The 26,709-nt window shown below is 45.2% G+C and overlaps 1 protein-coding gene across 2 annotated transcripts; it reads left to right on the top strand.

Annotated features, from left to right (window-relative positions):
• Window positions 1-421: 421 nt before the first annotated feature.
• On the top strand, window positions 422-26,074 carry LOC122775826 (zinc finger protein 609-like). 2 transcript variants are annotated; one of them, XM_044036016.1, is made up of 9 exons: window positions 422-797; window positions 12,480-13,334; window positions 18,158-18,383; window positions 19,139-19,226; window positions 19,374-21,537; window positions 21,744-22,125; window positions 23,164-23,484; window positions 25,152-25,221; window positions 25,359-26,074. In XM_044036016.1, the coding sequence occupies exons 2-9, from the start codon at window positions 12,600-12,602 to the stop codon at window positions 25,366-25,368; spliced, it is 3,996 nt and encodes a 1,331-aa protein (XP_043891951.1). In that variant the 5' UTR covers window positions 422-797; window positions 12,480-12,599; the 3' UTR covers window positions 25,369-26,074. The 2 variants fall into 2 exon arrangements, with proteins under 2 accessions (XP_043891951.1, XP_043891952.1); XM_044036017.1 differs by having other exon boundaries at window positions 25,152-25,230.
• Window positions 26,075-26,709: the final 635 nt, after the last annotated feature.

The raw sequence follows: 26,709 nt of genomic DNA, 5'->3' as shown, positions 1-26,709 counted from the left end.
TATGTTATTCACCTCTCATATGTGAAAGAGGTGTGATATAAATTGGGCCCTTTTTTTTGTTGCAAAAATCTGATGTGCTTGTTCTTGGAAAAAATGCCCAGTGGTCTATCACGTTATAACGAGATACGGTGTTTTCTCGTCATAACGAGATCGTTTCTCGTTATAATGAGAAAACAATCTTGTCTCGAAATAACGTGATAGTTTCTCGTTATAACGAGATAGTGAGCACCCCACTTTATTTTGTATGTGTGGCAGCAATACGCTTGTGTAGCTGCAGCGCCAGTGTCCATACATTTTGAGTGCAGTGTGGTTTGAATCCAGGTCCAGTGGCTGACTCGCTTGAACTCAGGGAGCAGAGTCCGGATCCAGTGAGTGCGTGGATCCAGCGATCCGGGATTTGGCTGCGTTGAACAGCCATTACGGCCCACAGCGCTGCCTGTCCGTCTGTCTGTGTGTCCGTCCGTCTGTCTGCCGCCGCTGTCTGTGGGTCTGCTAACAGGCACTGCGCTCCGCTGGAAACTCTGGGATTATGACATCCACGCATGGAATATCTGGGATTGGTTTGTGCTCCATCCAGGCCTGAGATGCGGCTCTAAAATGTCGGCGTTTCCCGCTGTTTTCCAGTTTTCTGCTGGATGTGAGCGTGTGATGGCTGCGCTCCAGTGAACGGGGAGCACGTTGACTGGATCTGCCTGTTCACTCCACCACTTCTGGAGCGAGTCTTGTCTGTTTTAACCGGATTTATCTGGACATATGGAGTGTACATGAACACTGGTCGGATAGGGATTCCAAACGGGGTAAGTGGACGTGTTGAAATAGGAACTGTTGTTGGGATATGGAGCTGTTTCTTCGCCTTTTGAAACGCGGGATAGCCTGCTAGCTTATCCCGGGGGTTAGCACAGCAGGCTAGCTGCTGTCTTTGTCTGAGGAGACCGGAGAGCTAAGGGACATGCTTCCATCGTCGGACACGTCCCCGCTTCACCTACGCCGTTATATGTATCTGCTACATTAGAACCAGCTAAGAAAAGCATCACTCGGATGACTTCATCAATCTCGCAGCTAACTATGATGGTCGTGTTTCTCAATCGCCTCATTAAAATGCCGGAATCATGTCTGCTGTATGACCCGTTTGCACCGGAGTTGGCTTGTTTTCAAACTGCTGTATCATTATAAATTCCTCTCGATCGACAGGCACATGTACCCGGGCATTGTTCTATTAATACCGGAGACGCTGGATGTTAATTTTAGAAACATGCAGGATTTGGAATTGCTGTCCGATAATGGAGTTACGGCTTTGACAGTGATGTTGGAAAGCGCTGCATCGGCGATTGTCCACCTCGCGACGTAACAGGACGTCAGGTCAACAGTTCGGTAAAGCGGCGCTGCGCCGCAGTACAGGAGCTTTTCTCGGCTCTGGTTTGACCCAGTGGACGCAGCTGGGGGTGCGCTTGTGGACTTGTGTATTTGCCGATACCGCGTCGTTTGTCCAACACAGTAAAAACAAAACCCGAAACGCCTCGCAGCTAATGGCAATCAGCGCCGCGTCCGATAATGGATCTCGTTAGCCTAGTAGCGGGCCACGGCGGGCCTCGGACGAACTGCGCCACTTACATCAATCCCTTGTGTAATAAATCAACTATTTTGTTTTATTTTAACAGCTCCTACGCGTGTCTAAAACGACCTATATCCAGTTAAAGCTCACACGAGTTGTTATTATAGTGTCAGTTAGCTCCACAGCGGACAGCTAGCTTAGCTAGTCCCCCCTCACCTCACCCCGATATTAATTCAGCTAACGGTCGTTAGGTTAGTTTGCTCCGTAGGACTCGTGTTTTTGCCATCGATGTATTGTTTTCTCTATATGTACAACCAGTCGCATTAATACCACCCTCTTCGTCCATTAGCATTGTAAAGTAGCGTTTTTGTTTACTGATTAGCTTTCAAATACGATGCTAACGGGCTAACCCCTCTGAGCTGGGCCAGCTAATGTTAAATTTGTAGCAAAATTTAATAAAATACATAGGTTTTTTTTGCTGTGAGTGCAAAGGTGCAACGACTTAACAACGTATTAGTGTGTTTGTTTAACATTCGTGACCTGGCAGGTTCACCTGCTAAACAAATCAGACAGGAAAAAAATACTAGGGGTGTGAATCACAGGGTACCTCCTGATACATGGTCCACATACCAATAATATTACGATACACAGATTCTTTGATAATTAATATATTGCAAGGCAATCATATCATCGCAGGGTAGTGCATACTGGGATACCTGATGCCATGTTGAAAGCCGGTTTCATTCATTCCCCGTTCTATAGCCATAACACATCATTATTATTGTGATCGCTTCAATTTGGCGATGCTGAAGAGCTCACTTAAACAAAGTGGAATTACCCATGGGAAACTCCTTCCGGAGGCAATGCAGAAATAGTAAAAAATTGCTTTAGTTGGAAATATGGACCCATAAGAGGTCCTGAAGAAAGAGTGGACTGTTAACCCTGATGCCTTACCTACACTCACTTATCTGGACATGTGCAGTTGTTTTGCCTATATGACGTAGAGATTTATAAACCGCCAAACTGCTGGAACATCACAACACAACCACAGCCACATCGGCAACTGCGCAGAGGAAGGCACCGGACCAAAACATCTGCAGACACAAACCATAAGGAGTCAAACAATTACTATCAGAATCACATTTATTGCCATGGAGGTATCACTTATTCACATGAATGCAGCTAGGAAAGTATTTGTTTTGAATTGGGTGCAAAAAATAATAGATTCTTAACCATGTTTTGTGAGACACATTAAAAAGACGTGAAAGATGCTTCAGGGAGAGGTCAAGCTCTCAACAGACCCTTCCCATAACTACAACTTTATTAATGTTCTTATCATTAGCTCGCTCTTTCTATGGCTTCTTGGGCAATCGAGATGGCTAGCGACACCTTGCACTGACAAGGAATTTTATCTGAAGAGCGCCCTAAAAAATAGTTCATTAAAATATTGACATTTGCCCTGGAGTATGGGTTATCGTATTGGTGCATATTGCTAGTACCTTGTTGGACCCATTTTGCCTCCATCACTGCCATTATTCTTAGTGACAAAGAGCTGGAAACATTCCTTGAAGGTTTTGGGTCATATAGCGCTTGGAACGTCACATAAATCGACATGTTGGCAGGAAAAGCTCCGGAAAAATGAACGTCAGTGCCGGTTTCAAGCTCTAAGAGTTCACGTTGTACTTAAAATCCACAGAGGTCGAGCAGTATATTACAGAACCTGACAGACTGAATATATCTGTCCCATACAATACCTACGGGTGATCTTCGTTAGTATGGAAACAGCCGGAGTGGACATTATTCCAGAGCTGCAGTATTACCACATCTTTGTCTTTCTCTCTACTCCGGAGGCTTACACGTCGCAATAAAAGCATGTAAAATAAACAAGATATTTAAAAGAATTAGCGTTAGAGTCTCTGTTATGGTGCTGGCGTCCGCATTGGCAGCTTGCAGGGGAAACTCGGTTTACACGTTTCTGTGCCACTAACTTTTGTCAAATAAAATGTCATGGTTTGTCTGATAATACAGCCAGACTATACATATATATATATATATATATATATATATATGTATATGTATATATATATATATATATATATATATATATATATGTATATGTATATATATATATAGATATAGATAGATAGATACATAGATAGATGTGTTTGTATGTGTATATATATGTATATATGTACACACACACGCACTTTAACATCAAATTGCGACAACTGTCGTAAGTCATGTCTCTCTTAAGTTTCCCCTTAACTGTCCTCTAGGAAACTTGTGGATGTGGCTGCTAACTGCAGTGTTGTGATTCATTACCAGGTATGAAGAGATTAATCCACAAGCAGAATCTGTTGTCTGCACGTCCCATCACTGTGTCCTCTGCAGTCACTTTGAGTGTGTTTTATCACAGGGATCCACCTCTTTAGGGTCTTAAGTGATCCACTTAAATGTTTACCCTTTAGTCTGTCCACGACATCATCCCGGCTCACATCATCTATCCACCATCTTAAGACCAGTTGCCTGTCATTTTGCCTGGGCGTGAACGGCGCCGTTTCCCTGCCTAAATAACGCTGTTCTGGAGTGTTGCATGGTAATGGGGTTGTGTGACGTTTTATTACTCTCACTATTCCTTTAGATATCTGTCTTCCTGGTGCCCAATAACCTCTGACCTAAATTTAATCTTAAAAAAGTGGTACTATCACAAAAATGACTGTAGCATCTCAACCACTGTTTCTCAAACTTTCTTCATGGGGCAAACATTTGTGACCCAAATCATAACATCAAGTGTGATGAGGAGATTTACAGCCATACCTGTATTTGTTTTAGAATTGGTAAACAAGTCTTTTCCAAGTAAACTGCTGCATTTCATGCATGTGACACACACACTAATCTGTTTTAAGAAGGACCCCAAACAAATCACCCGTGACCCATAGCGTAACCCTTACTTTAAAAACCTATGAAATAATGTTCCAACTATATATATACACAATTACATAATTATGTCAGTGAAAAGCTGTCAGAACTTGTTCCTGCTGTCAGTGATTGAAATATGGAACAGGGAGGGTTTTTATTCCATGCTACTCTACTGAGCGCTGTCTGTTAAAAAATAATTTGATGCCAGCAACACGTGAATATGGTTACAATGATTAAAATAGTTAAAGTAGTGAAAACTGACGTTTCTGGTGTATTCTCCTGCTGTCAATGTTCAAGAAAAGCAGCGAGTGACAACCATTTTCATAGTAATGGATGAAGTTGTTGATCCACAAAATGTCAAAATGTTGATAACGTTACCCAAACCTGGAAGTGATAATGTTCTCAACATCTTGTTTTTGTCCACAAACCAGAATTATTCACTTTTCTTCATTTCTTTGTCATTAGGAACAGAAGAGAGCTGATTCTAAGTACTTAAAAAAAACTATTCGTTTTATTGATTATGGAAATGGTTGACGATGAGTTTCCTGTAAGAGGTCTTATTAGGATTCTGTAGAGCGAGACACAAGAGTAAGACACCAAATTCCAGATTATCTATGTTCAGCAGTGTCCCCGTCCTCTGATGCTGTGCAGTGTGCTGTAAATCTTTTACAGTGTGCTGAGCTCACAGCTAATCAATAGCATGTCCTCTGTGATGTCAGGTGGAGAAAGTCCTGGTGGTTGCTGATGTAAGCGGTGTCCTCGCTCTTCATTCCGCACAATCTCACCCACAGGTGCAACAGATTCATTTCAATTTACAATAAATCAGCATTACAACTTTTCTGCACTATTTTACTCACATCACTGTTTTCAGAATCGGTTTTTGCTTTATTTATTTATTTATTTATTTAGTTAGTTATTTACACAGGGGATGGAGCGTTACGGTTAAAAGCACCCACAGTCAGTTAACCCTCTTATGAGCGTCATGATGATCAGGCTGCCTGGATGTATTTAGATTGTATGGCTGTAGAATTGTCAAAAGTTCAGTGAGTGAGTTCTTCTGCCCCTTTTTCCAAGATAACTTTCACTTTCCATATCTGGCAGTTATTCAACCGTTTAGGAATCACAGTACTGAGAAGCTGATGAGTCTCGTCTGTGATTGGACAGTTGTTGCACAGAAGTCCTGACGTTCTACCGTAAATTATTTGGGTGCAAATGTCCATTTCCCTGCTTTTCCAGGATCCTTCTACTTGTGCTGCTTTATCCTCCACATGAGGGTCGCGGGGATGCCGTGCCAATCTTAGCTGACAAGGCGGAGTCACACCCCGGACAGATCGTCAGTCCTTAGTTTTAAAACTTTCTAGATAGATCATCACAGAAGGGTTAATCGTGTTGCATTGCAGTCATCCTTGATATTTCACCATAGTGATGTGAAAATGCAGTCTTTCTCACCAACACACAGTCTTTGAAGTGCTATTAGGGGGAGCCTGCATCCTTCTAGTCATTCCAGGACTTTTTTTTTAAGCCGAGTCCGACCTCCGGCAAGTATGTGACATCACCCAGAGAATCTCCCCGCTCATTGGTGTGCACGTCAACGCAAATTCACCGCCAAACTCTGAGTTAAAACTTTTTAACTCGAGCCTTGGACCGACTCGCATCTAGTCGCTTCTCTGCATTGACTTTGTATGTAAACTGTGGTGTGAACGGACGCAGCGTTTGATTCTTGTTTTCCCACTCTAAAATATCCTTTGTAACATGGCATGACTGCCAACCATAGCTGTTGCCCGTCTGTCAACCGGAAGCTAGGTTTAAGCTTAAAGCACCTACTTCCTGTCTGATACGACATTAAGTGGTTTAGAATGACAGACGGTATGCTCCGTGTGTGTGTGTGTGAGACAGTCTTTTCTGGCTGAAGACATAAGTTCTCCAAGTTTGATTTGCTTTATGTCTTTTGTTTATTATCCTTGCACCAAAGTCCATAGAGAAAATCAGTGAGTTTAGCTCGAGGGGACACAGGAACTGCTGGTCTACTGCTGCCATGTTTGATAAGTTTGTGTCCCTGAGGTAAATCTGAGCAAAGGATTTCAAACACCGAAGTCACAAAATAACACATTTAAACTTGTGTTGCAGGCAGCAGTGGATCAACTGCTCCTGTGTGCTGTGATGTAAATTCACTGATTTTCTTTGGTGTGGGAGAATGTGACCTTTGCAAAGTGCCTCAAACTTCGAAGTTGACTATGAGGAAATGCTACCGTTGACGGCTTGTCAGTGTAAGCTGGTGTTAGTAGGTGGAGTATTTTGAGGGATGTCATCGTTTGTTTTTGTCATTGAAACCTGTTGACAATTATCACTGTAGGACATCAGAGTCTGTTTTTCAGAGAGGCTTTCATGGATCCAGACAGATTTATAGTCTTTCTCCATTTGCTGAAGTCTGATAACTCTAAGCACTTCTCCACACTCTCCACTGAACATATACTGTATATGTACTCCTTGTGTGTTTGTGTTCTGTGTTGAAACATGATGCGGGTGTTTCCCAGTCTGGCAGAGTTGCATGACAAAGCTTGCAGGTCATTTTTTGAGACGACGACGTCCGCTGAACTTCAGAGTGAGTGACCTGATTCAAAAGCTCAAAATACCTCTAATGTGTTAAACGGCTGCATAAACGGCACGACTATAGCAAAGATAACACAAAAAATCAACGTAAAAAGGTTCGAATTACACCAAATATTAATAGAAACATGTATTTTATTTTCTGAAAATGATGACAAATGGCAAAGGCAATATAACGTTGTTTAATCGCTGTAACGCAGCACACACAGGCCTGACATGGCACTTTTCCACAACACAGTCCCGGCACGGCTCCACTCTACACGGTTTGGTTGGATTGCATGAAACTGTCGTGACGTGGTTTTCTACGCGACACAATTTTAAATATGTCAAAGAAAGAAGGATCATATCGGGGAAATCTTCTGGTAAAAATAGTTAAAATGGTCTGTTTTCATTGGAGCAGCTTCTTCCTTAAGAGGTCTGGACATTGACATCAGGCTCCCGATTCAATTTGAGTTTGATTTACAAAGTGCAGATTGGATTAGTTTCAGTTCTCGGCTATTTTGACGCCGTTGTTGATGTTTTTTATGAGGACTTTGATTTCTTCCTCTTTCGACCACAGAGCAGCACCTTTTCAAGCCCTGAGCTGCAAAATCATTGGATCGGTTGTAAACATATTGCCCTGGGAAACACTGGCACTGCTAGTTGTGTTTTCTTTGGTTAAACCATGAAAGCACAGCGCACGTTGGACTCGTTTCCTCCCGATAAACTGGTAGTTGATGAGTTTTGCAGGCTGTGGCTCATCGGCGTTTGGTTGGCGCTCGCCAAGTGTTGAACGATCAAAGACACAGTCGACAGAAACCTATTGACGCTCAGGAAAAACAGATTTTAGATCACCTAATACATTCTATGAGTACATTACCATTAACTTTTTAAAATAATTTAATATATTGATATATATCATCGTAATATAAATCATATCGATATTTCTGTAAGGCTGGGTGATTTAAATAGTATCTGGATATATTTAATCTATATCCCGCTGTATGAGATATATAATTGGATCTAAAGCTGCACACAGGTGGTTTCTCTGGACTCATGAAAGGTTTTCTTTTCAGAGGTTTGTGCTTCTTAAAGAGTGACAGTGACACTGTAAATACACTCTAAAATGAAATCTAATCTACTGTTTTATCATCTTTACTACATAATATCTTAATATTCCCTTTCATTTCAGATGATACCTGCATTATTTCTTGAATTTAAGGATATGTTCGGGTGGTAGAAACAATAACATTGACTATAAATATGGTGAAATTTGGATATAACAAATAATTAAGTTTAAAATGAAAGATGACATGACTGTAGCAGTTTGATATAAGTATTGTATACGAGGGACATAGTTTTAAACTGTTACAGATTTTATGACGTGAGCATTTAGCAGCTCCCAGTGGCTAAAATCCCCCCGCCATCTCCGCTGCGGCCTTGTTTTCACTAATTAAATTTTAAGTCCTCTTCACATTTGCGATGCAACAGTTACTCACCGTTTACTTGAGTAACTCTTACTCCACCTGCTCCAAGTGCAGTCCTCCTGAACCAGTTTAGAACCAGTTCTCCATCAGTCCACACAGAGCCCAAGCAGCAGCAGTTGTTCAGATGACGCTGGCGTGTTCCCAGCCTCATCTTCCTCCTCCTCCTCCTCCTGCAGAGCACCCCGGCCTGGTGTAAATCATCGCCCTGACAGCCCCTCGGGTCCTGGGCGAGGAATTACTCTGCTTGGGGACAGGGATGTAGTTTACAGAATCAGAAGACGCTTGCTAGCGTTGAGTTGTTTGTTGGGCCTGGCCAAGTTTCCATCGGAGTGGATGATTTGTTCTGCTTCTGGTAAAGAGCTCGGCTCAGCCCGGCCTGGCTCGCTCTGTTTAGAGGAGCGGGCAAGTCTGTGGAGCTCCTGTGAGAACAGCTCTGCAGTCTGGCAGCTTCTGCATGAGCTACGTTTGGAATTAGTGGTAAAGAATTCATTGTTCATGTTCAGTGTGTGAATCTCTAGATACCTGATAAGATTACCATACAGACAAATGGACAATTTATTTAAGTCTGACTCGGCCCCCTTAGGTGGTGTTGAACCTCTCGTGTACATAGTGCGTATTAAATGTGAGGTGAGCGGTGCTGTGGTTCTGTGTACGTGTTAATCGTGACACAAATTAGATGGAGCATTATGTGACTATAAGTCACATTATCCAGGTATGTCAGTCTGACTAAGACGTGTTTGCAATGACATTAAGAAAACCAAATTGTTGTCTTAGTCGGACTAAAATTGGACTTCTCAACGTAAGTGCACTGAACGTCGGTTATGTGCAGAGCAGAGATTATTCATGTATAAACAAAAACGTGTTGTTGTAGCAAGAGAAATTAGACTGTTTTAATCCAACCCCTGTCACCTTTGCGTCTTTGTTGTTAAGACAAATTAGCATCAATGCTTAGGGCCCGTCCTCACGGAGATGGCGTTTTAGGACCCGAAAACACTGACGTCGTATTCATTGTCTCGTGTTTGAAGACTGTTTGACAGCGTTACCAACGACTGTCTGTGAAAAGTTACTAAAGTCAGTGTGAAGAGACACGAGACATCACAAGGACACACGTCCTGTCTTTAGAGATTTCACACACGAGGGTGAAGAAAGTTAAATTGTAAAAAAAGGTTTCCGTGTGGACGTCCTCTGAGTCTCTGAGGCTGATCCGCTCAGATGGCTCTGCCACAGCCCTGCATTGTCACAGGAGGTCAGGGGTCACATGGAGTCATTCATATGATAAGTGGCCTGAAGGAGGCAGTAGAGCTGGGATGTGGCTGCTCCCCCACTTCACCAGGAAGTGACGAGAAGCCTCCAGAGGTTGAAAGATAGAAAAAGACATTTGCTTATAATTATGACATTAAATAGTGTTAATTATTATTATTGTTAGGGTCCTGTTTGTCTCTATGTGTGAGTTTGTGTTTTCTCTCTTGCCCTCCCTGACTCTCTCTTTCAGTGTCCACCAGTGTGTTGTCTCACTCTGTCTCTCTTGCCCTCCCACAGCTCTGGACAGAGCATCATGTCTGATCTTTAATCCATTACCCATCACTTCGATGTGTGCCTGTTGTAGGGATGTAACGATTACCGGTATGATGATAAACCGCGGTAAAATTCCCGACGGTTAGTACTACCATTTCAAATTTTAATTATCGTTAAAACCGTGATTGATTACCGCAACTGATGACCGAAAAACTCAGTGATACTGCTCATTTCCTGAAGAAGCAGCGGCACCTGAACGGCACTCGCTCAGAAGCGGGCGCACATGCGCAGTTTCCACTGTCCTGTGACAACACGGCTGAAGACACCTGCGCTCCAGAGATTTCCCAGAAGTCTGGGCATATTTTGCATTTTTAAATGATGTTGACGGTAAAATAATTGAAGACAAAAAAAAAACTCCGCGAAGGGGGGTAACACTTCCGTGACCACCACCAACAACCTTTCAGTGAGTGTAAAGTAAGTCAACAAAAACGGGATTTCGGAATAGTGGGAAATGTCATGGTTTGTCTGTAAAACGTTCCTATTTTCTCAATAAAGGAAACCTAAGTTAAGTGTTACCTGACGTTACTCCTGTAAAAGTACATGTTATTGGGCGCTATCAGCGAAAGCGAGTAGTGTGTGCAGACGACACGTACCGTAGCAGAGCAAAATATGTTTGTTTCTGTGTTTTTTATTTTATTTTCATGCTGTGTACGACTGCTGCTACTTCATTATTATCTGACAGAGTGAGGACCTGTGTCAGTCAGTCAGATGATAATTAATAATAATAATCATCATATAATATAAAATGTATTTTTTAAAATAAAACTTTGTTAAAAGATTTCAGTGTGTGTGTTCAGTACTTTCTGAACATTTTGAACACATCTAACAATACCGTGATAATATTGATAACCGTGATAATTTTGGTCACAATAACCGTGATATGAAATTTTCATATCGTTACATCTCTAGCCTGTTGTTTTTTCTTTTGAATCGTATAGTGCAGTGGTTCCCAACCCCGGGCCGAGGACTGGTACCAGTCCGTGGGTCAATTGGTACCGGGCCATACAGAAAAATGACATAATTTACATTATTTCTGTTTTATTTATTATCTGATTCTGAACAATGTTTTATTTTGGAAAATGACGGGATTATTCTGTCCGCCACCTCTGTCTATGACTCACTCTTGACGCATGTCAAGATGATTGCCTCGGTCACGGTCACAAGAAGAAGATCAACTGCTGGAGATCGCAAATGATGGCTGTGATCGAAAGTGCTGTGCTTTTTTTCTGCTGCTGCTGCTGCTGCTGCTGACACAGCACCCGTCTCCTGGCTCATGTCATCTGGGTCGTCCATTACTGGCTGCTGCGCAGTTAACAGGCGGGACTTCACACGTTGTGCGTATGCCCTTTGGTCAGTGGCAGCATCCGCAACTGGCTGTATTTGGGCCACAGGAATGTTGCGGCTTTGTGGAGATCAGTGATGGACTTGGACCATTTTTTCCCCCAAACATTGCACATGCGGTTGACGCTCTGTGCAGTATCGTTGACACGATGTCACGAGGACGCTGCTAATAAAGTTTTATACACAGTGGATTCACGTTTATTATTATCGTTAGAAAATTCCAGTTTAATGTCGGTCGTGTCATTTTATTACATTACATTAAACCGGTCTGTGGCACAAAAAAGGTTGGAGACCGCTGGTGTAGTGCTTTGGTTATTTTGTATTTCTCTCTAGTGCTTTAAACAAATGTCATTAACGAGAACAAAATCCCCAGTCAAATAGAAAAGAATACCATTACTATGCACTGTCTAATAATAGTTACTATTAACTAGTTGTTGCATAATTTAAGGGACTTCATTGTAGCTTAATGCTTTTCCAAAGAAATATCCTTGGTGGCACCGTTAAACATCAGCTCTTATTGATATTACTGTACTTCAAAATTTAAGTACCAGGTGTTGGTACAGACAGACAGACAGACGACTTTATTACCCTGGTAGCCGTCCCTCGTAACATCTCAGGCTACATTTACACCCTACATTTTAGTTTTTAATTTAATTCAATAAAATTGAATTCGTATAGCACTGGATCACAACATAGTGGAGAAAACTAACAGTTCACACAATGTGCAAACACTTGGCATCAGTGGAGAGAAAAATGGGAAAAAATCTCCAACAGAACCAGACTCTGATGTGCAGCATCTGCCATGACAGATTGGGGTGAAAGGGGGAAAACATGGGGGAGAAAAAGGATAAGAGGTAGGGGAGGTAGCGAGAGTTTAGATACACATTGTTTTCTCTGTGTTTACACGTACACTTTGCACATCAGCAGGGATTTGAAGCTCCAACAAAAACATGAGAACATTTGACGACGTGTGTCGATTCCATTCATGAAAATATTCACAGCTGTTCTTCTGTGTGCAGGAGGCGATGTGGGGAGCAGGGAGGAGGCGCGGGGTCCTGCCCTGAGGAGGCGTCCTGCGGCTGGGAGGAGCGCGGCCCTCCTGTGGCCCCCCTGCGACGCTCCGGGACGCTCCTACTAAGATGTCCCTCAGCAGCGGCCCTGCAGGCGGGAAAGGTGTGGACTCCAACGCGGTGGACACGTACGACAGTGGCGATGAGTGGGATATCGGTGTTGGCAATCTGATCATTGACCTCGACGCCGACTTGGAAAAGGATAAACTAGAGATGTCGAGCAGTAAGGAGGGAGGGGGCTTGGGAGGCCCCCCCAGCGCTGTGGCTGCTTTACCTGACAATATAAAGTTTGTTAGTCCTGTGGTGGCTGCACAGGGCAAAGAGAGCAAATCCAAATCCAAGCGCAGCAAGAACTCTAAGGACAGCTTGAAAGCCCCGGTCTCGGACGGAGCCAAGAAGGAGATTCCGGGTCGCGTCTCTGCGGACCCGCCCCCCCAGAACCCCAACTCCACCCCGCCCAAGGGAACTGACAAGTTGAGTAAACCCTCCCGTACTCTCCCCACTGTGAAAAAGGACAAGGATAGTGTGTCTGGGAAGAGTAAGAAGGAGAAAATGGAGGTTGTGGCCACAGGAGTGGTAAGCACTGAGAAAGAGTCTGGGGCCCCTGTTCTGCCATTGGGGGCCCCTCGCAGCAGCCCGTTCGAGGGCCAACTAAACCCCGAATTAGCTGTGAGTGAGCAGCTTGGGAATATTATGGCACTGGACTCGACGGGGATCGGCCAGCCTGTCGCCATGGTGGCAGAGCAGGAGGAGTTGGACGGAGGAGAGTGTCGAAATCTGAAGAAGCTCGTCAGTGGTGAAAAGGTGAGAGGAAAATGGAAAAAAACTGTGATATTTGTTTTTTTCAGGGTCTTAAATGTTAATATTCTCTGATTTCTTTGCTCTTTGCATGAAACAAAGAACAAGCAACTCATTGATTCATCAACAGATTAGTTTCACTTGTTAGCTCAGTGAAGACATGGCTGCGTTATCTTGCTGTTACACATTTTTCAAATAGGAAACGCAATTAAAGGTGATGAAATAAATATTGCTAATATAACGGAGACGTTTATTGAAGCTTACACTTTTTTTATCAGGCAAGTCTTTCTTTTGTTAAGTGTCTAAATTCTGTTATTTCCATCCCTGGCTGCTTCTCAGTAAAGTCGTCACAGTTGATCAGTACCAGCTCGGGTGAATAAATCCTGCTGTGATTGACGTACATGTGTGATGTGAAACTTAAATTGAGATGAAGAAGAGAAGCCTCTGGTTTTATTTAATTTTGAGGCTACAGTCAGTCGTCCTCTCACATCCATGTCAAAGACATCAGCAGTGTGGCCACATTTTACAAAAATAGATGGCGGGAAAAAGTTGAATGAAAAGTTTGCAAGCAACAGTTTTCATATCACAGCTCGACTACAAACATGGCATATGATATAAAAACAGTAAGCTAACTTGTCTGCGTTAGGTTGCTCCATCTGTTTTGAGTACATGGACATATCAGAATTGTTTTAGTCTGATAATCATTGATTCGTTTTATAACTGCAGACGCACTCGCCCACAATAACGGCAGCGATCTATTAGAGTCTCAGCCGCGAAGCTGAGCTCCTATGTTCAGTGTCTTTGTGTGGGGACATGAGACAAATCATCTAAATATTGATATTACAGTTGATATAGCGCTGATATCAACGTAGTATAGCATATAGTATATTTTCGGGAAATCATGCGCTATTATGATAGCGCATGATTGAAGCCCCCCTCCGGGCTTCAGTCGACCATGAATTTCTTTGGTTGATTACAGCCCTAGAGGCTTAATTGAGGTATAGCATGTTTCCACTCGTGATGTCATAACCAGGGAAAATGTGCGACGTCATCAGACTGCCGTGCACTGATTGGTCAGAGTGTCATCACAGGAAGAGGCACAAGAATCAAATAGGGATGTCCCAATGCAACTTTTTCACTTCCGATACGATATACAATATTGCAGCCTTGACTATTAGCCGATACCGATATTGATCCGATCAGCACGAATCATACATACATACTTTAATTACTTATTTTGTAGTGTGGAATGTTAGAGTAGGCTTGATCAAGTGATATTACTTACACAGAGAACAATAGTCAGCATCAGTAGGTTTGAGAAAAACTGACCCATTTATTATTAACCAATGGTTACATCAATTTTAACCTTCATGGAAAGTGTAGTTTTATTGATGAGAACTGACTGAGACGTGTACACGGGTACCATGTCTCTTACAATGTGGTGTGTTATAGCGTCTGTAACGCCTTTATGTCTGGTGGACGTCGACTCATACAGTGTAACGCTACTGAACGCATCAGTAAACACACTTTGCTTGGGCTTCTTTTGGGATGACTGAGAAGTCCCCGGTGTTTCTCTCATTGTAATACACTCTTTGTGCAGCAAGCGATGGTGTTTTTTCAGGTGGTGAAACATGATTGTTGTGCTACCTTGCTTCGTCGCAATTTTCGACAAGCATGACCTGCACAACACCTCGCTCTGGTTGACATCATCCTTTTAAAATCCATAATACGTCCAAATAATGGAGGATGATTTATGTTTTGGCACAAAATCGGCACCGGCCGCATTATCTTCCGCACTCATGTCACTTTTCTTTCCCACTGTGTATGTCGTGTGTGTGTGTATGTGCGCGTCTCCGTCTCCCTCCCGCCCTCCTATGTTTGTCATTGGTTGTCTTCAGCTGTCGATCCACAGCAAGCATGAAATAAGGTTTGTGGTTGGCTGGCCGTAGTGGTGCATTCAAGGGCAATCGTAAAAATGATGTTTATTGTGACTGCCAGAGCTGTCCATGCAGGGCGAGCACGGGGGAAAATCTATATTGTTTATATCGTTGCTTTTTCGATATGAATATCTTGAATGTTCATATCTAGATATCGATACGATACGAATATCGTTCAGCCCTACCGCAGATAAACCCGGAGCCCGGGGACCGTCCCCACAGACGTACTTCAGGACACATTTAAAACACACAAAGCTCTTGGCATGGCTGCTTTTTGGGGTATAATTAACAAACGGAGGCTGTTGAAAGTCAACAGGTGGCGCTGGTTTATGAAAAAATGTTTAAGCAGCTCGTCTCAGGATGAGCTAGCGTGGTGCTAATGGCTAACTCGCGCTCGCTGTGCGGCTTCATAGCCTCTGATTTTAGAGGTTAAAGAAGAATGTTTAACCTCTGAAATAGCAGTAGCACACACACACACGCACTGTTGTGATCATGTGATCTACATGCGTCCAACACGCAGAGCCCACGTGATCACAACGGCCACTGCTGGATAGAAGTGCTGGAGCGGAGCGGAGCGCTTATATTTTAGAGGCAGTCCAATATAATCTGATATGCGTTTTCAGGCTGATATCGAACCGATGTCAATATGGGATCGGGACATTCCTACTAAAGTTGAAATAAAAATGGCTTGTGCAATCAATAAATGTACGGTGGAGTTTGGAGAAACAAGAATGTCAAAAATGGATCTGAGATTATAAATCACAAGGTCCTGGAATGACTGGAATGATGCAGGCTACCCCAAATATTAATCACTAGGACTTTATGCTGACGACCTAACTCTGGATTACTCTGACCATGGAAATAACCGTGTGGTCTGAAGTTTTAAAGCTGTTTTTAAGCTGCAGAGGTGAGTGCGTCTGAACAGGTCGTCCATCACCTGCTGAGGAACCATGTGACCTGAGGAGACGTTGCAGTGTCGGACATGTGACTCGCTCCACTCCACACTTCCAGGAACCCTGGCTGTGGAGCCGAGGTGTCGAGATTCTTCACTTAAATTTACGTTCCTGGCTGGAGCGCTCTCCTCCTCCTCCTCCTCCTCCTCCTCCAGCGTGACACGACTCCTCGCGCTTCTGCTTCCCAGAAAGCATTTTCCACCGCTCCCAGAGGTCCACGCTGTATGTGGTCGGATTTATGAGCAGGTCGAGAGTAAAACCTGGCAAAGTGTGTGTGAATAAATTAAATAATAATGAGAATTAGGGCTGCCTCTAACTAAGTGGCTTCTTGGCCGCCATTTGAGGACTGATTGAAGATTTTAAAATACTAAACTCTTTAGCCTAAAACACAGATACGTAAAGTAAATGAAGAATGGCTCCATGCAATATTAAGGTTCAAATACACGTTACTGTTACTGTGCCTGAGTAGATTCGAGTAAACCAAAGTGAAACCTCTATCCTCGCCTGTTTTTGTTGTTGTTTTTTAGATGGAGGATAACCCCATGCACACAGACGCCATTGATCCACATCAGTAACTCCCTGACTACAAATAGACCAAATATGATCAAATTTAAGCAAAGGGCAGAGCCTCCACCAAGGTTTTTAGTAAGGATACCAAACAACAGCTGAAACACATCACCGGTACTGATAATTATGGATTTAAAATAAAAACGTCATTTGGCCTGCTGAAGATAATCAGTCATAAGTAAACATGTAAGAGTTGTAGTTGTAGCTGTTTTATTTGATAAAGACAAACAAAAACACTTACCTGTGTGTTGTACATTCAAAACATTTGAATAATAAAACAACTATTTTACTCATAGAACGTTTATGAAAACTGTCAAAATGAGCACTGCTTTAAACAAAGGCGGGTTCAAACTCCCAGGACGCTGCTGTGTCAGGTGTCCTCCCTGTCCCCCAGGACCTGTCTCTTTGTGTCTGTGCAGCTCAGTGTTCACACGGTCACACGTCCGTCTGTCCAGGTAACAGACGCTGGGCTTCACTTCCTGCTGGTCAGGTGAAACCAGTGCTGAGGAGCTGTGAGTGTGTTTGTGTGGGAACTTCCTGTTTGTTTGTTTGTTTGTTTGTTGCTCAGCTCGCGTTTCCACACTCAGGTGATGTGGATGCGTGGTTGTGGGTTTTTTTTTTTTGGCTAATCTTGATTTTTCACAGGGTCATTCTGGAAACTGTGACAGGAACAAGGCCTCATTTCTTTTTATTTTAGAGCTGCAACATGCAACACATACATGATTTATCCATGACTAAATAACTGCCATTATTGATCATTCAAAGTTCAGACTTTTTTCTCTTGGAAATCTGACAGAATATCAGAGTTCTAACTTTAATCTCAGAATCGCCATTAATCTAAGAATTATGAATTTATTCTCAGACTTTGTTGCTCAGAACTGACTTTAATGTCAGAATTCTTTAATCTCTGACTTTAACGTCAGAATTCTTTCATCTCTGACTTTAACGTCAGAATTCTTTCATCTCTGGCTTTAATGTCAGAATTCTTTAATCTCTGACTTTTGTGTCAGAATTCTTTAATCTCTGACTTTAACGTCAGAATTCTTTCATCTCTGGCTTTAATGTCAGAATTCTTTCATGTCTGGCTTTAATGTCAGAATTCTTTAATCTCGGACTTTTGTGTCAGAATTCTTTAATCTCAATTCTTTATTCTCAGTATTCCTTAATCTCGGGCTTTAATGTCAGAATTCTTTAATCTCAATTCTGGGTCTGTGTTGTTTATTTTCACTTCAAACCTAATCCCTGCTAGTCCTAGTCCGTACTGCAGCCTTTGGTTACATATTCATCTTCAGATTAAACTGGTCCCTCTCCTCCTCTGCGTCCCCGTCAGTCTCAGTGTAATGTAACCTTCCTCCTCATCTTCCTCCTCCAGATGGAGTCTCCGGTCTCCACGCCTGCTCCTCCTCCGCTCCACCTCCTCGCCCCCGTCATCAACAGCGACATCTCGTCGCCCTGCGAGCAGATCATGGTCCGCACGCGCTCGGTTGCAGTGAACACGGCGGACGCGGCACTGGCGACTGAGCCGGAGTGCCTGGGACCCTGTGAGCCAGGCACCAGCGTCAACCTGGAGGGAATCGTGTGGCAGGAGACGGAGGACGGTGAGTTGATTCTCATCAGAATCCAGTGATGTTGAAGTATGAATGCATGATAGCATTGATGTAAATTGTTTTACACGCCAAGATCCGACAAAATGACTCATGACTGAAACAGAAGCTCAATAATCCATTAACTCCTCGAATGGGCATTTCTATCAAAAATGTTGTTATTCATTGAATATTCAATTGTTATAAACTTTAATCTCACTTTCTCTGACCATTTTTCTTATGACTGACAGAATATCAGAGCTATAACTTTGATCTCAGTATAATGACTTTAATCTCAGAATTATGACTTTAATCTCAGAATTATGGCTTTTTTTCTTAGATCCCTGACAGAATCTCAGAACCCTAATTTTAATCTCAGGACCCTAATTTTAATTTCAGAACTCTAAATTTAATCTCAGAACCCTAACTTTAATCTCAGAACTCTAACTTTAATTTCAGAATTATGTTTTTCTCAGACTTTTTTTTTTTAATAACTGACAGAATCTCAGAACTCTGACTTTAATCTCAGATTAATGAAGAAGAGTCACAGTTACTGAATAATCCCTAATATACAGTGTATCAGTAACGGTCATATGCAAAATGTAGTTTTTTCCTATTATTACTATGTTCATGCTTATAAAACTATATAATATTGATCATTGAATCATAGCAAAAATTGACCGTTTTGTCTAGCTGTAGTTTTTGGGAATTCATATTAATGTGTGTGTGTGTGTGTGTGTGTGTGTGTGTGTGTGTGTGTGTGTGTGTAGGCATGCTGGTTGTGAACGTCACCTGGAGAAATAAGACGTATGTGGGAACCCTGCTGGACTGCACTAGACATGACTGGGCCCCACCAAGGTATATAAACACCAACACATGAAAACCACACCCTGCTATCTTATCTAAAAATGAAAACACTACTTTGTTGACTTGAATGAAAACAGTCATTCTGGTCGTGGTTCCTGCCGTTTTTGATTGCTGACAAACTTGTTGTCCTGTCTTCAGGTTCTGCGAGTCGCCCACCAGCGACGTGGAGATGCGGAGCGGACGTGGTCGGGGAAAGAGGATGCGGCCCGGCAGCAACACGCCACTTAATGACAACAGCAACTCGTCGGACAACAAAGGCAGTGGAAGCAGCAAGACGCGCGGAGCCGCCGCCAACACCAAAGGGCGGCGAGGCAGCCAGACGACGGGTGGTGCCGAGGACGCTAAGGCCAGCCCGTCGTCCGCCAAGAGGAAGACGAAACCTGCCTCCGACATGGAGCCCACGTCCAGCTCCGAGGACACGAAGGCGTCCAAACGTATGAGGACTAACTCTACCGGTGCTGCCCCCACCCCTCTGGGCGGTAAACCCGATCCCCTCCCCCCTCCGCAGCTGGACCGCACCTGCCCCTCCCCCGTGCTCATTGACTGCCCCCACCCCAACTGTAACAAGAAATACAAGCACATCAACGGGCTGAAGTACCACCAGGCCCGAGCCCACAACGACCACGATGTACGCTTGGACCAGGACGGGGACAGTGAATACGGGGACGACCCCGCCCTCCATCCTGACCCCGCCTCCTGCAACGGTGCCGCCATCTCCCCTGCGCGCTCCACGACACCTAAAGGACGAGGCTTTGACGCACCCTCCCCCTCATCGGGGAAAATGGCGTCAAAGGGGAAGAAGAAGGCAGGGGAGGCGGAGCTCGAGGTGACGGACGGCGGTGAGGAGGTGGCGTGTTTGACTGACGAGGCCAGCAACGACGGTATGGACGACAGAAAGGCCAAGAAGGTGGTGGGCGGAGGGAAACCAGATAAAGGGGCCCAGAAAGGCCTGAAACCGGGCCGTCCTTTAGCCCCCGCAGCCACTGGAGCTCCTTCACCTTACGCCCTGCAGGCGTCCTCCCCCGCTCTGGGCTCAGTGGTACAGTCCATCCCCAAGAGCCCCCAGCTGAAAAACAGCCAGCCTAAACCCCCTCCTTTGGCTGACCCCGCCTCCAGCCCCGCCCTTGCCAAGGACAAGAAGAAAAAGGACAAGAAGAAGAGGGAGGGAGTGAAGGAGGGGGACAGCCCAAAGGCCATGTGCAAGGGGGGGAGGCCGGAGGAGGGGAGGAGCCCGTACTCTGATCCGTCTGATGCTCTGCTCAACGGCTCCTCGGAAGCTCACCAGAGCCGGCTCGCCAGCATCAAAGCTGAGGCCGACAAGATTTACAGCTTCTCGGACAACGCCCCCAGCCCGTCCATAGGTGTGGCCAGCAGGATGGAGGCTGGCCTTGCTCCGCCGCTCCACCTCAACCAGAACGGAGCCGACAACGCGTCCATCAAAACCAGCAGCCCCGCCTACTCCGACATCTCTGACGCGGGGGAAGATGGCGAGGGAAAGGCGGACGGCGTGAAAGTGAAGGCGGAGCCTGACCAGGGTCCTCGCGAAAGCGCCAAGAAGGCACTGTTTCCTCCACAGCCGCAAAGTAAGGAGTCACCCTATTTCCCCAACTACGACTCCTATTACTCGCCCAGTTACCCCAACCCCAGCCCGGGGGCAGCACCGGCGGCTCCACCACACACAGAGGGAGCTCAGGTAAAGGTGAAAAAGGAGGAGGAGCCAGACGTGGGAGAGGAGATCAAACTCAAGGTGGAGCCTCAGGAGGAAAGGAAGGTGGAGCCGGGGCCTCAGCAGCCGTCAGTCATCCAGCAGCGCCCCAACATGTACCCCCAGCCTCTCTACTACAACCAGTACTATGTACAGCCCTACTCCTACTCGCCCGACCAGGCATACCACGCCCACCTGCTGGCCTCTAACCCCGCCTACCGCCAGCAGTTTGAGGAGCGGCAGCGACAGGCCGACAAGAAGGCTGAGAGCAAAGAGCGCGAGGCAGCCGGGAAAGACGAGTGGAAGCAGAAAGCATCGGTGCCCCCAACGCTGACCCGGGCCCCCAGCCTCACCGACCTCACCACCAAGGGCCCGCTCAACCCGGGCAAGTCTAAAGAGCCGCCGCCACTGCCGTCGTCCGAGCAGGCCAAGTCAGTCATCATGGCCAAGGCGGAGGAGGCCAAGGCCCCCAGTGTCCAGTCTGAGGGTCTGAAGATGAAGCTGAGTGAAGCAGGGCATCATGGGAAGGAGGAGGCAAAGCAGGGTGTGGAGTCAGGCAGGCCGACAGGCGTGGAGCCCGCCATGTGGTACAGACAGGTAACAAAAAAAAAGATAATAATAATAATTAACTGATTGTTTAAAATAAATGTTCAGCTTCATCAGTGACGGCTTCGCCCACTTTGAGGAGGAGTAATGCGAAACGACGTGACTGATTTTGAGAAGAACTGAACAAAATATTAATGATTCCGTCACATGTCTCCCTCCCTCCCTCTCCCTTCCTCCCTCCCTCCCTCCCTCCTCAGGAGCCCGACTCGCGCCTCTGGCCGTACGTCTACCCCAACAAGTACTCGGAGGCTCCCAAGCCGCAGGAGGAGGACCGGTGGAAGGATGAACGCGAGCGAGAGCGGGACAGGAAGGGGAAGGAGGAGCGGCCGCGGGCAAAGGAGAGCCTCCAGAAAGAGGAGGCAAAGGAGGCGGTGGAGGGCAGGACGCAGCTGCCGCCGGAGGAGCACCGCGGGCCGGTGAAGGAGGCTCACCCCCCTCACATGCAGTTCTCCTCCCCCCTCACACAGCACCAGGGCTACATGCCCTACATGCACGGACCTTACGCCTACAGCCAGGGCTACGAGCCCAGCCACCCCGGCTACAGAGGCATGCCCTCTGTCATGATGCAGAACTACCCCGGTAAGAGCAGAACCAGGTCCGTGCTCATACCATACCTGACCTGGAAACAAAGACCAGGGACCTCGTGTATAAACCGCGTGTACTTCAAACTCTTGTCAGCTGTGAAACTTTCACAGTGTTTCAAAATAATATTATTAATGTGTCTACAGTGGCAAACTCTACTGAAACACCACGTACGTCTGAACACATGTGGATAACATCAGAGACACACACACGCACACACACTACAAACCTGTGTGACACTTATAGATTGTTGAATAATCAGTAAATTCAGCTCACACGGATAAGTCATGTCGAAACACACATGTTACACCAGAAGAAACATGCACAGGATCAACTATCAATGCACAGCCAGTTTTTAAGCATCAATATTAATATGAGAGCAGTCGCTGTCATATTTTTTACAGGTTTATAAATTGATGCGTTGATCGCGCTCTTTCCTCCTTTTTCTTTTATTTTCCTCTTTCTTTGCTGCCTCATTTGTCATTTTTCTTCAGAGACGGTGTTTTAGAGTCATTTATACATTAATGTGTGGGTGGAACAGGAGCGTGGTGTGTTACGTGTGATGGGATGTATAAATCTGAGATTTTCTTTGTGTACATACTTTTCAAATTTTGTGCGTACGCCGTCTTTTAGTATGAAAGCACTCTTTTATACATGAGGCCCCTGGTCTTCACATCCAGTGTGGTGCCAGACCTTCTCCTGGTGGAGGAGTTAGGAACTGCTGCCAAGAGAATAACCAGAAAACATTGTGATGAGGGATTTTGCTCCACATCACAAGAGAATCAAGTTTGGGAAACGATTCATGGATTAAATGATGAATTGAGGAAATGATTGAAAGATTAATTGATTATGAACACAGTCATTAGCAGTAGGTCATTCAGAAAAAAAGTTATTCATTACGATTTCAAACATTGATTATTTATAAAAGTGAACAGTCTTCCTGTTTAAAACAAGTATATGGAATAGCCACCAGAGGGCGCCTCCACTCCGTATCTGCTGTTATTTTCCTTAATTATCCTTTTTCTCTGTCGTCAGGCTCGTACCTGCCACCCGGCTACTCCTTCTCCGCATATGCGGGGAAGGTGGCGGCAGCGGAGGAGGGCGACAAACCCTCCCGGTCCAGTCCCACGGTGAAGCCGAGTGGTGAGGCCAAAGCCCTGGACCTGCTGCAGCAGCACGCCAGCCAGTACAAGAGCAAGTCCCCGTCCATCCAGGACAACAAGACCCCGCACGAGAGGGAGCGGGAGAGGGACAGCGAGCGGCCGCGGTCCTCGCCCTCGCAGCGCATCCTCCCGTCCCACCATCACCTGGGTTACCCACTGCTGTCAGGACAGTACGACCTGTCCTACGCCTCAGGTGACACATGCACTCTCCTTGTCCTAACCCTTGACCTTTAAATCCATGTCAACCCTTCTGTTGATGTGCAGAAAATTAAAAAACTGCCGATCTGTCCAGGGAGTCAGCTGAGATTTAATCTGAGATGCAGAGGCCTGTTGTCGCTCAAAACATGAAAACAGACTTAAAACATAAAAACAGACTTAAAACATGAAGACGGACGTTAAACATGAAGAGAAACAGACTTAAAACATGAAAACAGACTTAAAACATGAACACAGACTTAAAACATAAAGAGAAACAGACTTTAAACATGAAAACAGACTTTAAACATAAAGACAGACAGATTTCCCCCATTAAACTAGTTCCCTGGTGTCCTAATGAACATGTCAGTGACATGCTTTGGTCAAAATACCGTAAGGATGAAGCATCATAGCAGTTCAATAACCCTGCTAAACCCGCCCCTTTCAGAATGCTCCCTTTATATGCAAATGAGACACAGGCAAACACACACCCACTTCTTCCAGGGGATTTCTGATTTGTCCTCTTTACAGCACTCACTCACTCAGCTCCTGTTCCCTCAGCTCCATTCCTCTCCCCCTCCCTCCACTAGTTCTCTGACAATATCAACATGACAGCGTGCGTCACAGGAAGAGACGTCCTACATAAGGATGGAGCCGAACACTGTCCAACTGTAAATCAGTTAAAAACACTTAGGGACAGCACCACTGATCCACCGCTGACCTTTGTATGTGACTGTATCAGACTGAGTGTGTGCTCCGGTCATGGAGGACGTACTGAACAAATATGTTTAATTAGGACGTGTCAGAATGGTCAGTTATGACCTCTGTGTGACCTTTTCTTAACAATGTGTGTGTTTGTACGTCGCTGACTAAATACTGATGTGAAGTGGTGCGAACACACGAACACACGTTTGCTGACTTTATCCGGCACATTAGCTTCATATATAAAATCCTCTGTAAAACACTGTGCTCCACTGTGCAGCCACCAACAGCACACTTGTCCCTCCGCGTTGACATAATACCGCTCTTCCTCCCTCGCCTGCACTCTCGCAGGGACAAGGTGGAGCTAAGGTGGAGCTCTCCAAGTAAACTTACTGGTGGGGCGGTAACATTCGCGGTGAAATGCGCATGCTGCCGTCATAAGCGCAGGGAATTCAACATGGAGTGTTTTATCTCCTATACTTACACTAAGGGGGACCACGAAAACATGACTGAGTATTCTTTTTCCACACTTTGGCGACTGGTAGGGCCTCCAGAGTCCAAATATAAGGATTGAAATGGTTAAAAAGTAGATTTTGCATAATATGTCCCCTTTAAAACATGAAGAGAAACAGACTTAAAACATGAAAACACATTTAATGCAGTTCCACCCCAGCTTATATCTACAACATTCTAAGAACATGTTCACATCTTTATCTCACTGTTAGACACACGAGGCAGCAGAGCAGCTAAAATCACTGACTTTCTCTATGAGGTTTGGTGTGTGAGAGTTTCCTAACGTTCCCTGTGGGAGTTCACGATGTTGTCAGTGAAGCTGCTGCCACTGACAACAGAGACGGAGACTTCAAGTCTTTTTGTTTTATTCTTTTATTTTTGTCTTGTTCTGTCTGACGTCCATCCTTCTCTGTCTCTCTGTCTCCCTCTCTCACACACACACACACACAGGTCTCTCGTCTTCAGCCATTGTTGCCAGTCAGCAAGCGTCCTCTCCGTCCATGTACCCCCCAGCACGGAGGTGAGACTGGTAAGACACACACACACACACACACACACACACAGAATTTATAAAGCACTCACACATTAGAGGGATTTCAGGTGTCCTACAGCGCCACCTGCTGGTTGTTAACACACCTGTCTTCTCACCTTCTGCAGACACACCTGATTGGCTGACCCCGCCCACCATCACCCTGCCCGGTGTCATGTGACTGGATCACATGAGGAAACGCGTCTGATTCAACATCAGCTTGATGGCATTTGATTTCTGCGCCTGGACGTCCAGACAGGAAGCTCCGCCCCCACCCCCGCGCCTCACTGGACTGAACGCCCCGCCCTCTCATGGTTCCTCTGGTTCTGGGCGGAGTTCGGCCCCGAGGACGGGCGTGGCAGTGAGACGCGGTGGGTCATCGGCACTGTCGGGCAGAGCAGCCGCCGTTGGTCGGGAGGCGGGGTCTAGTGGGTGAAGGGGGACGTCACGTGGCGGCGGGAGGCGGGCGAGGCTCAGCATGACCTTTTGACCTCTGAGAACCTGACCCCACCCACTCGTTTCTCCGCTTCACCGGAAATTTTTTTAAAAACAAAATTAAAATAAATAAAACGCTGTGGGCGGAGGAGGACGGACCAATCAGAGGGCAGCGATGGGACTGGAGCTGCTGCCTCAGACTGACTGACCCCGCCCCCTTCTCCTCCTCCTCAGTGTGTAGCTGTACTGTACTCTGTGTGTGTATGTGTGTGTGTGTAAATACTGTACAGAGGAATTATTTTAAAGAGCCTGTTGATGCTGTTTCCTACTCTTCTTTTTGTCTGTAGCCTCTGTTTTTCTACTGTTGTTGATCTGATATTAAACCTGTAGCTGGTGAAACGGCGCCGAACTCCGCCTCCTCATTACTTTCACACATGATCGACTCGTCCGTCGTTTGCTCAGAAAATGCTGAAGAACTCTAAACTTCAACATGATTCTGTTGTAATGTCTTTGTTAAATGGAGAAAAAACATTTATATTAAAATATAAGAAGCAGAAAAATCAGCGTTTAATTTTACAAACATTTATAATCGTTAAACTGCGACGAGGTTCAGTAAAAACTAGGCCTGAATAATTAAAAGTGTGAGTGTTTTCTGGTTTTTCTCTTCATGTTTCTCCTCTTTCTCCTCCTGCTCTACTTAGTTTTCTCCTCTTCTGACACTGAAGCTCTGTCACAAGTCAAACTGATTCACGTAATCAGATCACGGCTGTAATCTGATTATAAATCCCACCTTATTTTATTTATGGCCCATGATTCACTTTGGTTTAACTCTGTTTTGTTTCTTATTTGATCCTCAAATAATTCAGTTCAGGAGGTTTAACAGATAATTGTAGGGTGAGGTCAGCAGAGGTCGCCGTGGAGCAGGTGAGGAGGTGCAGTGTGGCTGAGCGGCCACAGGGAGGCGCTGCTGCTCTGCAGATGAAAAATGAAAGTTTAGCTCAGTGTCACTGGTTTTAGTTTTAGTTCAGGTAGAAAATCTGCTGC

Source organism: Solea senegalensis, linkage group LG10, assembly GCF_019176455.1.
Source record: "Solea senegalensis isolate Sse05_10M linkage group LG10, IFAPA_SoseM_1, whole genome shotgun sequence".
In the NCBI taxonomy this organism is placed as follows: Eukaryota; Metazoa; Chordata; class Actinopteri; order Pleuronectiformes; family Soleidae; genus Solea; species Solea senegalensis.
This window is presented reverse-complemented; position numbering and strand designations above follow the sequence as displayed.